This window comes from Dunckerocampus dactyliophorus, chromosome 17 (genome assembly GCF_027744805.1).
Source record: "Dunckerocampus dactyliophorus isolate RoL2022-P2 chromosome 17, RoL_Ddac_1.1, whole genome shotgun sequence".
NCBI classification, from domain to species: Eukaryota; Metazoa; Chordata; class Actinopteri; order Syngnathiformes; family Syngnathidae; genus Dunckerocampus; species Dunckerocampus dactyliophorus.
The window spans coordinates 2684735-2699949 of NC_072835.1; the positions used below are offsets into that span (position 1 = coordinate 2684735).

At 37.1% G+C, this 15215-nt stretch overlaps 2 protein-coding genes across 5 annotated transcripts in view; one reads left to right on the forward strand and one right to left on the reverse strand.

Moving 5' to 3' along the window:
- The window catches only part of si:ch211-243g18.2 (uncharacterized protein LOC559906 homolog), a 54529-nt gene extending 53952 nt beyond the window's left edge, over positions 1-577 (reverse strand). For both annotated transcript variants that reach the window (XM_054757961.1, XM_054757960.1), the window contains exon 1: positions 457-577. The gene's annotated coding sequence lies outside the window, so the exon portion shown is untranslated. The remainder of the gene's footprint in view (positions 1-456) is intronic.
- Positions 14-15050, forward strand: morn5 (MORN repeat containing 5). Of its 3 annotated transcripts, none has more exons than XM_054757963.1 (6): positions 14-56; positions 503-639; positions 720-867; positions 3503-3614; positions 3682-3813; positions 14176-15050. In XM_054757963.1, the coding sequence occupies exons 2-6, from the start codon at positions 593-595 to the stop codon at positions 14274-14276; spliced, it is 540 nt and encodes a 179-aa protein (XP_054613938.1). In that variant the 5' UTR covers positions 14-56; positions 503-592; the 3' UTR covers positions 14277-15050. The 3 variants fall into 3 exon arrangements, with proteins under 3 accessions (XP_054613938.1, XP_054613939.1, XP_054613940.1); XM_054757964.1 differs by having other exon boundaries at positions 18-61; XM_054757965.1 differs by lacking the exon at positions 14-56 and adding an exon at positions 351-382.
- The last annotated feature ends 165 nt before the right edge of the window (positions 15051-15215 follow it).

The window sequence follows — 15215 nt, forward strand, 5'->3', positions numbered from 1 at the left end:
ACGTCAGAAGCGAGCGACCCCAAACAACGGAGCCCGCGTGCGCACTAGTTGCCGGGGTGAAGTATGACTTTATAAACTCTCATATTTTTCTTTAATATTATGTTTTTGTAGTATTCAAAGCACATAAATGCTAAATGTTATGTTAGTTTCACACAATGTAGGCTAAACGGTGACGTTTTGCGTTGGATACCTTGTTGCCACGGTAACTGGACACTGCCGAATAACATCGGAGGACGGTTCACTTTTGCTTGTAGTTTGTTGTCATCTTCGCAACTTTAAATAAATTCAATTCAATTGAAAAAAAACGTTGTCTCCGTCAATTTAATGCACACAGAGCAGCTAATAGACAATATAAACACTGGAACAGCCGTGAGTACTGTAGGTAAGCAGCACAGTGCTCAGTCAGTGAATGCACATAAAAAGCATACTCATGTTTAAAATGCAATAAATACTCACAACTTTTTGTGAGTAGTGTATAACACTGACTAGGGGTCTCCAACAGGTTGTCCCTGAGGTACCAGTAGCTCGTCAAAGCAGGCAAATCAACCAGGAAATTCACTTTTGGGAAGACTGCAACTCAAGCTAAAAAAAAATGGAGCTAACAGGAAGCAGTTACAAGGGGCCGACGCTAAATAGCAGGTGAGCGAAAGCCCTTTATTTACACAATACAACAGCAATATTGACATAAAACGATGATATCGTTTATATTCCTTTGTCAGGATGGAAGGAGAAGGCGAGTACACCTTCCCCTCAGAGACCAAGTACGTCGGGCAGATGAAAGACGGAATGTTCCACGGGAGGGGGGTGCTCCACTTTCTGAATGGAAGCAAATACGAAGCCACCTGGGAAAATGGCATCGCAACACAGGTGTGTGTGTGTGTGTGTGTGTGTGTGTGTGTGTATCGACATGTTTCACATACTCATACACGTACATCTGGTCCCTGTTATAGCAATCACGCACTATTCTCGTTATGAGGTTTCTGTTTCGCCTTTTCCTTGGCGAAGGTGTACCTCCATCCCTGCAATTATGCTCATCAATTCATCCGACGGTGATTTTACGCGACAGCAACTATGAACTATGACTAAACTTGGCCAAAACCTGCGTGAGCCTCGCATGGATCCGATGATATCATTCTGTATTCTGACCAATGGCGTGTTGTATCATTGGAGGGTCGTTTGTTGCTAGGCAGATTTCACAGGGTGTGACATTAGAGCTGCCCCATCGACCAATGAAGAATAATTACTGGCACAAAAACAAAGGGGGGGCAGAGATATTAAAGCAGGGGTGTACAAAGTCCAGCCTGGGGGCCATTTGTTGTCACAAAAGTCGCTTTATAGTAGTGGTGGGCACATTGATGACGTGGTATTGATACTGTATGTCGACACTCACGTGAACATCGAATGAGTGTCTGTTAAGCTCAAGAAAAAAGAACGTGTGTCACTTCCACATCTTTTAGGGAGACTTTTGCACTGTTTTAATGTGATAAAAATGCCAAAAAGTCGTCTGTACCAGTAATGGGAAAAAAATTCAAAAAAATTTTCAAAAGCTAAACAGTATCGGGGACAAATGCAAAAAAAAAAAATTGGTACTGGGGGGAAAAAATTGCAAAAAAGTATATCGGAATCGGCATGTAAAAAAATGACAAAAAGGTGATTGGTGCTGGTTACTGAAAAAAAATAAAAAGGGTATCATATCAGTATTGAAAAGAAATGCCAAAAAGGTAAAAAGTATCAGTATTGGAAAAGAAATGCCAAAAGTGTAATTTGTATCGGGAAAAAAATGTCAAAAAGCAAGTGGATGTGCTTGACTTCCTTATTTTGAAGTCTTTACGATCAGGACTAATGTTGTTCAATAGCTAGTATTGGGGGGGAAATGTCAAAAAAGGATAGGTGATATTGGTATCCATAAAAATGCCCAAAGGGGTAATCGGTATTGGTGGTGGAAAAGAGTGACAACAAGGTAATCCTGTTGGGGAAAAATGCTAAAGAAGCTCATTGGTATTAGTATCCAAAAAAAATGCCAAAAGGTAATCAGTATCAGAAAAAAATGACAAAAAGGTGATCAGTATCATGGAACAATGCCAAAAAAGGTCATTGGTATCGGTATCGAGGAAAAAACTGAGAAAGAGCTAATTGGTATGGGGGTCCAAAACAACGGCAAAAGGGTAATCGGTGGGTTGGAATTTGGCAAAAATTACAACATGGTAATTAGTATCAGGAAAATAATGGCAAAAAAAGTCGTAGGTATCAATATTTAAACAAATGTCATTTGTGTCTGTATAAAAAATGTCCAAAAAGGTCATCAGTGTTGGTTATTGAAAAAATTGCCAGAGAAGATAATCGTATCAGAGTAGCAAAGCAATGCCAAAAAGGTAATCGGTTATCTGGGGAAAATGCCAAAAAAGGCAACTGGGATTGTTACTGAGAAAAAGTCCATCGGCGTTGGGGAAAAAATGCCTGCAAATGTTGTGGGTGTTGGTCTTTTTAAAAATGCCAGAAAAGGTCATTTGGTATCCGTATATGGAATGCCAAAAAAGGTAATTGGTATCAGTATAAAAAACTCCAAAAAGGTACTTGGTATTGGTTATTGAAAAAAAAAATGGTTTTGGCCGAAAATGCCCCAAAAAATGTTATCAATATTGGTATCCAAAAAAATGCAAAGAGGGTAATCAGTGAAATGGAAATTGGGAAAAAAATGCCACAAGGGTAATCGGCATCAGTATTGAAAAAAAATGCCAAAAAGGTAAAAAGTATCAGTATTGGAAAAGAAATGCCAAAAGTGTAATTTGTATCGGGAAAAAAATGTCAAAAAGCAAGTGGATGTGCTTGACTTCCTTATTTTGAAGTCTTTACGATCAGGACTAACGTTGTTCAATAGCTAGTATTTGTCATGTGTTTTATCGGGATAAAAATGCCAAAACAGTCATTGGTATCGTATCGAATCAAAAAGTCAGGTATCACACACCACTACTTTGTGGTAGCATTTTCCAGGAAATCAAATGAATCTCGTGTTAATTTCACATGAAAACATTTGCAAGCTGAAACCCAAACAAAGCTGCTGTCTTCTTCAATGATACTTCCTTGTTTAGCGTGTCATGCTAGCATGTCATGAAGGCAGAATAAGGTGTAGAGTTTTGTATCTTTAAGTGGCCCCCGCATCCTTCCATTATTCTCTAGTATGAGTAATTCTACTTTGTAATGAACGTGATACTGATGCGTGGTAGCGACATTGGTGATTAGCATCTGTTTTCCTGTATCGTCAATTCTTCTGATTGCATTGTTGATTTAGGAAAGTCGGAAAGTCCCGGCCGAATGTTTATTTCTCTGTCATTGTCTGGCATTAAAAGAACATCCTCGCAGATTTAGATGTCCATCTCTGCCTCAAACTAAAAGCGGTTAAGGAAAAACAGAGATTTTTTTGCTACTCAAAACAGCAGTTTCAAGTGTTCTTAAATGTTTCTTGTTTACGGAGGAGAAGAGTGATTATCTTTCCCATCAAAAGGGAGCGTTCACCTTTGCAGACGGTCTGCTGTACCAGGAGAAGGACTGGGATTACTGCGTCGGCCAGGACAGGCGCTTCTACACGGAGAGATGCAACGGACTCAGACCTGCAGGTTGCTCTCGTGAGACGTCCGCGTCGGACTTAATGAAGGTCACATGATGTCATTTTGCTGGTGGCAGGTGAATCCCAGCTCACCGACCTGCATCCTCCACGCGTGGTTCCCGACGGCTGCTACGACTGCGGCGACGGGTTTTACGACCCCACCACGAGAACCGTGACCTCCTACGACGGGAGTTTCCTCAGAACGGCAGGTGAGACGTGAAATGTGCTGCTTTCATTTCTAATTCATCAACACCTGATCGGCACGGACGGGGATTATTTGGTGCTAAAGTCTGCAACAACTAATGGAATCTTTTACCATAGCCATGAAAACATCAGGAACATTTGGACCGGGGGGTCCAAACTTCTTACAGCGAGGGCCACATTTTATATTTAGTAGAAAACTAGAAAAGCACTCCGAGTGCCAAGTGCCATACGTGCTAACGTTATCATGCTAACACCTAGCATTATAGTGCTACATGTTTATATAATAGTCCACGTATGAAAACGGCTAAAAATGCAACTATGCTAATGTTAGCATGATAGCAATGCTAACATTATCATGCTAAACACCTAGTGTAATAGTGCTAAGTGTTCAGTATATATGTGTCTACATATGAAAACGGCTAGAAATACTGCTATGCTAATGTTAGCATTCTAAACACCTAGTGTAATAGTGCTAAGTGTTCAGTATATATGTGTCTACCTATGAAAACAGCTAGAAATACTGCTATGCTAATGTTAGCATTCTAAACACCTAGTGTAATAGTGCTAAGTGTTCAGTATATACTGTATGTTTCCACCTATGAAAACGGCTAGAAGTGCTGCACGCTAGCAATGCTAACATGCTAACATGAGCATGATAACACCTAGTATAAAAGTGGTAAGTGTTTATATAAGTGTCTCGCTATTAAAATGACTAAAAATGCTAATCTTTCTTTTGGTAGGCCATAGAACACAATATTCTGTGTGCCTCAAAAAAATGAGTCAAAACGGTCTAAAATGGCCGCCACTGGAGGGGGTGTCCTTTAAAAAGCGGCTGGGATTGAATGAGTTCATATATTTATTGAAAATGTTGAAGTTTTGGTCAAGGTAAGCAATTTTTTATGACCCCTCTACGATGAAAATACTTTGTTTTATTATTTATTATTACTTTAGTTGGGAAATCATCGCATTCATATTGAATGGAAAATAATGAAAATGAATATATTAAACACTTTTAAGTGTTGGTCAAGAAAAGCAATTTTTTTAATAACACTTGTAAATAAAATATCACGTATTGCTTTATTTAAGTTAGAAATGTATATTGAATAGAAAATAAAAACATTTTTGAAGTGATGCTCAAAGAAAGCAATCTTTATGACCCTAAAAGCTTTGCTTTGTGTCATCATGGAACTAATTTAGCGAGGATTTGTCAACATTAACAAGTGCGAATAAAGAAAACTGCAAGTAGAAGTGGTTATGAATGCTAACCATAGCATATTGTGCTAATTCGAATGCCTTTTGCGTCACAGTACGCCTCACGTCGCCGCCATGTGGAGCACTACCACGTCAGCACGTGTGGTCCCCAACTCCAAAAATAAAAGATGACGTGTGGGGGGAATACTGGTTATTGTTCTGCGTGTTGGCACCGTGCCAGCAAGGGATGTTTTGTCGATGTTAGCGACGCCAACCGAGGAGGCAAACGCAAACCTGGTCAGGCAAGTGAAAACGAAGGCAGGTCTTTCCTGTCAGATAAGCTGACTTGTATCTTTTCTTACATCCAGCAGTTCCTCTACTGTTTTAGGATGACCCCTATGACCCCGTTATAGGGCGGGTGTGGGGGCCGGGGGGGTCTCCTTCCTCGTGTCCCATCATCATCATTGCATCCTGGACGGGAAGCCATGAGGCAATAAATCCCGTCTTTACACGCGCGCTGACAAATGCCCCCTGCACTTCCTCGGCTTGGAAAAGAAATCCCTCCAGGATACACCAGCGTTCCTCCGACACAGGGCACACGCGTGTGTATCATAACACACACACACACACACACTCACTCACTCGTGGATTTTTTACTCTTCTAAATTCTCTTGGCCTCCCCCAACAGCAAACAAGTCATTTAAAAGAGCAGCGGGAGTTCTGCAGGGCTCCACTGTAGGTCCCCTTGCAGTGCGCACACAACTCATCTGAAGCAGGGCTGTCATGACAAATAAAAGGATGCAACTTTGCCCCCTTTTGATTTAGTAACGCCGCACATGTGCTGCAGATATGCTAGCGAGTTGCAGATACTTCAAGGAAAAGGTGCTTGACAGCTTTGTCACATCGGGGAAAAAGACGTTTCTTCATGTCAACTTCACACTTTTTTCCCATTTTTTGCTGTTTTTTAAAAATGTTCCAAACATTTCATCTTTCCTCTTAAGTGATCCTTGCAAATGGATATTTTTTTTTTTACTTTGAAAACCTTGATATTTCTATGAAATATAAATGTAATCATTCCCCAACTGAAATAATAGGAAATGTGAAATAATAAGAAATATGGAATATTTGAATCGTAAAGGGCTCGTTAAAAATGGCTTTCTTTGACCAACTCTTAAAAATATTGGTTTGAATTCTTCGCGATGAAATATGAATGTCATTATTTCTTCACTAAAATAGTAATCAAATATGAACCGTTGTAATCACAGAGACGTCATAAAAAAGTGTTCAGTATTTATTTAGATTATTTTCGATTCAACAGAAATGTAATATTTTCCTAACTTTAGTAAGAACACACCATCAAATATGAAACATTTCATTTCATTTCATGTCCACAAACATTTGAATCGTAGAGGGGGGGGTCATAAAAGTGTTCAATACATTCATTTGCATTCTTTCCCATTAAATATCAATGTCATCGTTTCTGAACTAAAATAATAACAAATCATCAAATATGAAAGATTTGACTTATAAAGCGGTCGTAAAAAATCAATGAAACGTGTTCAGTATTTTTATTGTAATTATTTTCTATGAAATATGAATGTAATATTCTCCTAACGAAAATAATAACACATCGTCAAATATTGCGAATGTTCGCTATATTCATTTTCATTCTTTTCTGTGAATATGGATGCAATATTTCCCTAATTGGAAGAATAATACACGATCAAATAGCAAATATCTTACGTTAAAAATGTCTTTTTTTTCACCGTCACTTGAAATCAAGTCAGTAAACATTCATCCACCTTCTGTGCCGCTTATCCTCACTTGGGACGGGCGGTGCTGGAGCCTACCCCAGCTGGCTTCGGGCGACAGGCGGGCTCCAATGTTCAAAAATCACGGTCATAAATGGTCATAAATCACGTCAAAATGTTCAATATATTCATTTTCATCATCATTTTTGATGAAATGTAAAATGCACTCGTTTCCTAACTAAAATAATAATGCACAACAACATTAAAAATGTTCAAATTGTACAAGGGACATAAAAAAGACTTGAAAGACTTCAAGTGATGTTTAAAATGGAAGGAACCCAAAAGTCCTAATAAGACGTGTTGAAAATGATGGCGGGTGTTTCCTTGTGCGTCGTGTGTCGTGTGTAAAGTGAGCGTTAATGATGTGTTGTACAGGAAATGACACGTGCGGCCGTCACGAGGCTGCCTGATGAAACCGCGGGTCATTTTGTGCGGGAACAAAACAAAAAAACCCAAAAGGCGTCAGCAGCAGTGAAGTGGTAAATTTGTCAAATCAAGATAAGCCTCACAATTAGGAGCAAATAACTTCTCGCAGCCACTTCACGCACACAGCACCTATGAAAGAAGGGGGGGGGGCTTTTTATTTTTTTCCTTTATGATTTTTGTGCAGATAATGCTACGTTTTGTCTTGCTAGCGCTGAAATGCGGAGCTAATTGCAGGGAAGTCAGCCTTCTCTTCAGGAGCGCGCCCAGCTGCACGCACTTGAGCCCCCCCGCCGGCCTCGACCCCCTCCAGGTTGGAGCGCGCCGTGCAGGGGCCGTCCATTGTGACGTTGTGGTGGGGAGAGGTGGGGGGGGTCCGCCGCTGTCCGACGTGTGATTGTGTGTAATTTGGCAGCAATGGGCTTGGACGCTAACAGCCACTTCACGTGCTAAACTCTCCCGCCAATCTGCTCTCTTTTTCTACCTGCTCTGATGGGGGGGGGCAATTGAACTTATCAGCAGCTGCAAACATTTTCAAAGGTAATTATCGTGGCCTCCGTGTAGCGAGTCACCGGGTCAAGAGGTTTTTCTGTTAGCCTCACTCCCCCCCCCTCCCCAAAAACCATGCATTGATGACGATCGGATTGACCCCCGCTTGTCACGTGGCACACAGGATGACAGCAGCGTAAACACAACAGCTTGAAGGCTAACATCCTGGAGTCTTTGCTAATCCATCCCGAAAAGATACACTCTTATTTCTTTGACATGTTTTCATTTATTTCACCTCATTTCTTATTTCCTTTGGGGGGGGCTTTAACGTATCTTTGAAAATATCTTTTTACTTTTTCAAACTTTTTTTAGTTATGTACATTTTTTTTGTGGTTGGATTATTTTGTGTAACAAAGATACAATTTTTGGGGCGGGCTTTAAAAAAGTATTTAAAAAATACACACATATACAGTATATATATATATATACAGTATATGTATATATATATATATATACAGTATATGTATATATATATATACAGTATATGTATGTGTATGTATATATATATATATATATATATATATATATATATATATATATATATATATATATATATATATATATATACTGTATATATATTTTTGGGGCGGGCTTTAAAAAAGTATTTAAAAAATACACACATATACAGTATATATATATATATATATATATACATATACTGTATATATATATATATATATATATATATATATATATATATATACTGCTCAAAAAAATGAGAGGAACACTTGGAAAACACATCAGATCTAAACTGGGGGAAAAATGATCTTGAATATGTTTCCTGATAATAAGTGGGTGATGTATTAGTAACAAAATGATGCCACATCATTTGATAGAAATGAAAATGATCACCCTATAGAGGGGGGAAATCAAAGACACCTCAAAAATGAAAGTGAAAAAATGATGCAGCACACTGGTCCATTTAGCTAAAATGTCATTGTAGCAACTCAAAATGATTCTCAGTAGTTTGTGTGGCCCCCACGTGCTTGTACGCATGCCTGACAACGTGGGGGCATGCTCCTAATGAGACTACGGATGGTGTCCTGGGGGATCTCCTCCCAGATCTGGACCAGGGCATCTATGAGCTCCTGGACAGTCTGAGGAGCAACCTGGCGGCACCGGATGGACCTAAACATAATGTCCCAGAGGTGTTCTATTGGGTTTAGGTCAGGTGAACGTGGGGGCCAGTCAATGGTATCAATTCCTTCGTGGACCAGGAGGAACCCAGGTCCCACTGCACTAGCGTAGGTTCTGACAATGGGTCCAAGGATTTCATCCCGATACCTAATAGCAGTCAGGGTGCCGTTATCTAACCTGTAGAGGTCAGTGCGTCCTTCCAGGGATATGCCTCCCCAGACCATCACTGACCCACCACCAAAGCGGTCATGCTGAATGATGTTGCAGGCAGCATAACGTTCTCCACGGCATCTCCAGACCCTTTCACGTCTGTCGCAGGTGCTCAGGTTGAACTTGCTCTCATCAGGGAAGAGCACAGGGCACCAGTGGTGTAGTTGCCAATTCTGGTGGTCTATGGCAAATGCCAATGGAGCTCTACGGTGCTGGGCAGTGAGCACAGGGCCCACTACAGGACGTCGGGCCCTCAGGCCACCCTCATGGAGCCTGTTTCTGATTGTTTGGTCAGAAACATTCACACCAGTGGCCTGCTGGAGGTCATTTTGTAGGGCTCTGGCAGTGCTCATCCTGTTCCTCCTTGCACAAAGGAGCAGATACCGATCCTGCTGAGGGTTGAAGGACCTTCTACGGCCCTGTCCAATATATATATATATATATATATATATATATATATATATATATATACAGTATGTATTTTATTTTTTAAAAACTTTATTTTTTAAAAAAATTTTTACAACTTTTTAAAAATGTTTATTTATTTTATTTAGTTATTTATATTTTTATGGTGGATCATTTGGAGGAACTAAGATACATTTTTCAGGGGGGCTTTAAAAATGTAAAAATAAGTACATATACTTATTTTTATTTTTTTTAAAGTTAGTTACATTTTTATGGACAGATCATTTCCTGTAATATTCTGTTAAAAATGTTTATTTTATTTTTACTTTAAAAAAAATTTTAATTGTTTATTTTTTAGATATTAAATTTTTTTTACAGATGGATAATTTTGTGTAGCATTCTGTTACTTTTCAAAACTGTTTATTGTATTTTTCCTTTTTAAAAACATTTTACATGTTTTTTTTATTTCTTTGGTTTAGTGTGTTATTTACATTTTTTTCTGGCTGGATCGTTTTGTCCGTTTGTTTACACGACGCCGCCGTGCTGCAGCCGACGTGTGCGATTATCCGGTTCGCGTTTTTACCCAGAAATATTCAGAAGCCAGGAAGAGCTCGGCACATGCTTCTGTACAAAATGCTAACCATACAGCGAGCTTGACAGCCACTAGCTTGTTTGTTTCCTTTTTTGCAAGTCTGCTCTGTTTAAATTCGGGAAAGGCGAAGGCTGGTGAAGTTGACAGAGAGCAACACTAATGAATTTGTGCAAAATGCCAGCTAAATTGTAAACGTAATCACTAGTTTGTTTTTGGTTTTTTTGCATGCTAACACTTTGCACAAAATGCTAACCATGTTTTTTTTTCCATGCTAGCTGTGGGCTCGCTAATACCGGCTAGCTTGGTTACAACTGTCGTTATTAGCTCCTTTCATGGTGCCTGTCAATAAAAGAGCTAAAGCTGCTAACCATCTTTTTTGCTAGCATGGAAAAATCCTTTATGTAAGTTTGTTTATATATTTGACCAAGAAATATTCGCAGGACAAGGAGAGCAACAAGGAGAGAGACAAAACACTAGCTAGAACCACCAATGTAATCACATTTTTTTTTTCACATGCTAACACTTTGCCACCAGGTAGCTTAGTTACAGTTATCAGTATTAGTTATCCGTGCTGCCTGTAAATGCCGACGTTGTCCGGCTTTTTCTTCAGTCTTACTTTTGTATGAACGTGAAAAAAAGAGCGAGACCAACGCCTTTGTGCAAAATGCTAATCATGTTTTTTTTCCGTGCTAGCCTTCGGGCTGGCTAATACCGGCTCGCTTGGTTACGACTATCGTTATTAGCTCCTTTTGTGGTGCCTGTAAATGCCATTGTTGTCCGATGTTTTTGTAGGTCTATTTTCCGTATAAAGGCAAAAAAAGAGCTTAAGATGCTAACCATGTTTTTTTGCTAGCACGGAAAAATCCTTGATCTAAGTTTGTTTTTAAAGTTGACCCAGAAATACTCGCAGGACAAGGAGAGCAACACAAATGGACAAAACGGCGGCATCGTCCAACGTTTTCCGAGGTCTATCTTGCGTTTAAACGTGACAAAAAAGAGCTCTGTACAAAATGCTAACCATGTTCTTTTCCACGCTACCACTCTGCTCACAGCTAGCGTGTTTCCATAACTTGTTCACGGGCTCATTGCGCGTTACGTTTCAGCGTAAGAAGCGTTTCTGCAAGTGAGTCAGGAAACGTTGCGCTCCTCAAGCGCCAGCTCGATGCTATCAAGCCGCGGAACGTCTCCGCCGGGGGCCGGCACGGTGGGAAGCAGGGAGGGAGGGGGCCCGTTTGGGTCAGCAGAGGTGCTTGTGTTGGCGCTGGGGTGTTTTTCGCAGCGCAAAGCTTTTGGAAGGGAAGTGCTCAGCCCAGAAACAGGAAGCGTGCACCCAACAACACCGCAGCGGCGGCCGAAGCTGCCAGCCTGGAGACCACAAACACGACTTCACACTTTAGTCTCTTCCTTTACTCTCCTAACCTGCTGTGTAATTAAATACACCTTTTTATACTTTTATACTTATTCTAATAGTAGATGTCCAGTTATTTATATTGCTTATTTTGACATTCTTAATTCATTTGTCATGAAAAAAGGACAAGTCTTTTATTTTAAAAGACTTTAAATGCAAATTCTAAATTTGATTTCATTTGATTATGTCACAATTCCTTTGTAAAATGAGCGCATAAATCATGTCGTTGTGATTTTTACATCCGCTAGTTAGCCGTAAATTTACCAGGGAAAAAAAGTGACATTTCCAGAATAAACAATTTAATTGAAATATTTTTTTGTCATCCAAAAATACCTTTTAGGGCCACATTGGGGAGCCACATTAGGCCACACTGGAAAAAAACAATCTAAAGATTTCGAGAAAATTATGAAAAATTCATAAATTTGCGAGAATAATATTACAAGAATAAAGTCAGAAAATTATGAGAAAATAGTCGTAAATTTAGGAGAATAAATTCGTAAATTTACAAGTAAAAAAATGTTAGATTTCCAGAATAAAGTTGTACATTTTTTAAAATACTATTAAAAAAAAAAAAAATGTTGGTATTATTTATGCATGTATAAAATATAAATTGACAGTCCCTGCGTCCTTAATGCAGAACAGCAATTTAAAAAAAAATACTATTTAAAAAAAAAAATATATATATATATATATATATATATATATATATATATATATATATATATATATATATATATATATATATATATTTTTTTTTGGTATTATTTATGCATGGCATTATTTTTTGTTTTTGATTTAATTCCAAGATTTTTTTGCCATCCAAAAATACCTCTCAGGGCCACAATGGCCACATTTTGGAGCCACTTTAGGGCCGCACTGAAAAAAAACAAAGACTTCGAGAATAAAGTCGTACATTTCCCAGAAAAAAAAGTTGTCAATTTCTGAGAAAAATTTGTAAGTTTGCGAGAATAATATTACAAGAATAAAGATGGAAAATTATGAGAAAATAGTCGTAAATTTACGAGAATAAAGTAATAAATTTGATAAGAATAAAGTTGTCAATTTCTGACAAAATAAGTCGTAACATTACGAGAATAAAGACGTAAATTTACGAGAATAAAGTCGTAAATTTGTAAGAAAAAATTTGTGATTTTTTTACAAAATGCAAATCGTAGTTTAGGAGAATAAAGTTGTACCTTTATGAGAATAATATTATTAGCTAGAGGAGAAAAATCATACGTTTGCAAAAAAAAAAGTAGTACAAATGCGAGAATAAAGCCGTCAATTTACAAGAAAAAAAATCTGAGATTTTGAGAATAAAGTTGTACATTTATGAGAATAAAATCCTAAATTTCTAAGAAAAAAAGTCGGAAATTTGCGAGAATAAAGTCGTCAGTTTGCAAGAAAAAAAGATCAGAGATTTGAGAATAAAGTTTAAATAAATTTCCGAAAAGATAAGTCGTACTGTTACCAGAATAAAGTCTCAAATTGTATGAGAATAAAGTCGTACATTTACGAAAATAAAGTGATATTACGACAAAATGTACGCCTTTATTCTCTCGTAAATGTACAACCTTTGGCTTGTAAAGTTCCCACTTTTTTTTGTAAATTTACAAATTTATTCTCTAAATGTGTCTCGAGTACTTCGTCGTAGCGGGCATTGCCTGAGACAGCTATGGAAAGGGGGGGGCTTATGTGACCTTGAGTAAAATGAGCCCATGAAATTGTGATTTTTACATCTGTTGGGTTTCTTTAAATGTATTTTATGACATTTATTAGAATGTATTTTTATTTATTTCTATTTATGTTGTTACTTTTTATATTTATTATAACTATTAACTTAAAAATGTCTTATTTTAAAATGAATAGAAAATCTATACTTCAAATAAAAAATTGAAAAATAATTCAAAAAAGAATGTATTTAACAATGAGTTTGTAAAATGAGCGCATGTAAATGTGCTTTTTACATCTTTGACCTTTTTGTTTATTTTGTTACATTTTTGATAAAAATGTCCATTTATTTATTTATTTATATCTTTATTACTTTTTTATATTGACATTAATTTACAATTTTCAAATGTATTTTATTTAAATGAACACAAAAGATATCTTTAAAATAAAAATGTAAAAACATAAGTAAAAAAGGACACGTTTAAAAATGAATTTTTTAAAATGAGCGCATGTAAATGTGCTTTTTACGTTTTAGGTTTTTTTTTTTGTTACGTTTAATATAATCATTTATATTTATAACTTTTTTCTATTTAAATTGATTTACAATTTTAAAATGAATTTTAGTTTAAAATGATGATTTATTTTAAAATAAAATAAAATAATTTAAAAAATGATTTTAAAAAATGATTTTATTTAACAATGAATCTGTAAAAATGAGCGCATATGAATGTGATTTTTACATCTCTTAGGGTTTTTATTTATTTATTTACATTTAATATAAAACTGTATATGGATATTACAATTCTATATTACAATTTAAAACATGTCTTTTATTGAAAATGATGATTTCTTTGAACATGAAATAAAAATGTAAAAAATCATTGAAAAAGGACAAGTGTTTAACAATGGATGTTGTAAAATGAGCGCACATGAACGTGATTTTTTGTCACTCTCATGTTTCCAACACCAGATGACTCGGAGCACGAGTGGATCGTGCGCTGCTGTCGGAGGGCGGAGACTCCCGTACCGGAAGAAGTCTACGGTTCCAATGCGGCGTCACAAGAAGCGTAAACAAGCTGCTTGTGCTTGTAAAAACTACAGGAATCCCTCGTTGATGGCGCTTAATTGCTTCCAGACCCGACATGTCGGATTCCTTATTTATACTTCCTTATTTACAATATTATATATCGTAATATTTTGGTGATTAGAGCACAGAAAACCTGTTTACGACCTTCTAAATACACTTTTTTAACATTATTAGAGCCCTCTAGACATGAAATAACACCCCTACATTCACCTTTACACTCCTATTACCCAATATAGTAGACATAATAAGAGAAAATAAGACATAATATAGACTCACACATGTTAGCATCAGGAGAGTTCCTTGTTCCCTTTTTATTACTTTCTGTGGTGTAAAGTACTTCCTGCTGTGGTTATTGTCTCATTAAGGTAACATTACTGCCACCTAGTGACCAGTGTGGAATACTACAAGTATGCCTTATACAAGTATGTGTCTTTTATTTCATGTAGACATTGTTATGCTTGAAAATTAGACCAAAACATATTGTGAAATGTGCTAAAACATGCATTTTTGTTGACTGATTATATGCTGTCGTATTCAAACACAAAACAGCGCCGTTTATTCATTCTTACATTTGGGATTTTCACAGTAAATCACTGCTCTGTATGGTATATAAAATACGCATGAGAAAGAAAGGAGCCACAGTCCGTTTGCCCTCATGCTCTAATTAGATTGCAGAAAATACGTGCAGTTTCAAAAAATATAGATTATTTTTGTATTTCATTATGTTCTATTTTATTGAACAATTTTGCCCAATTTGTCCTAGTTACCCTCAAGGGGGGAAAAAGGGACACAAAAATCCTCATCACTGTTATCAGGATTTTTAGTACATGATTTTTAGTTGAATCGCTGCTCTGTATGGAATATATGATTATTTATATTTTCATATGGTGATTATATATTATAATATTTTGATATTTGACATT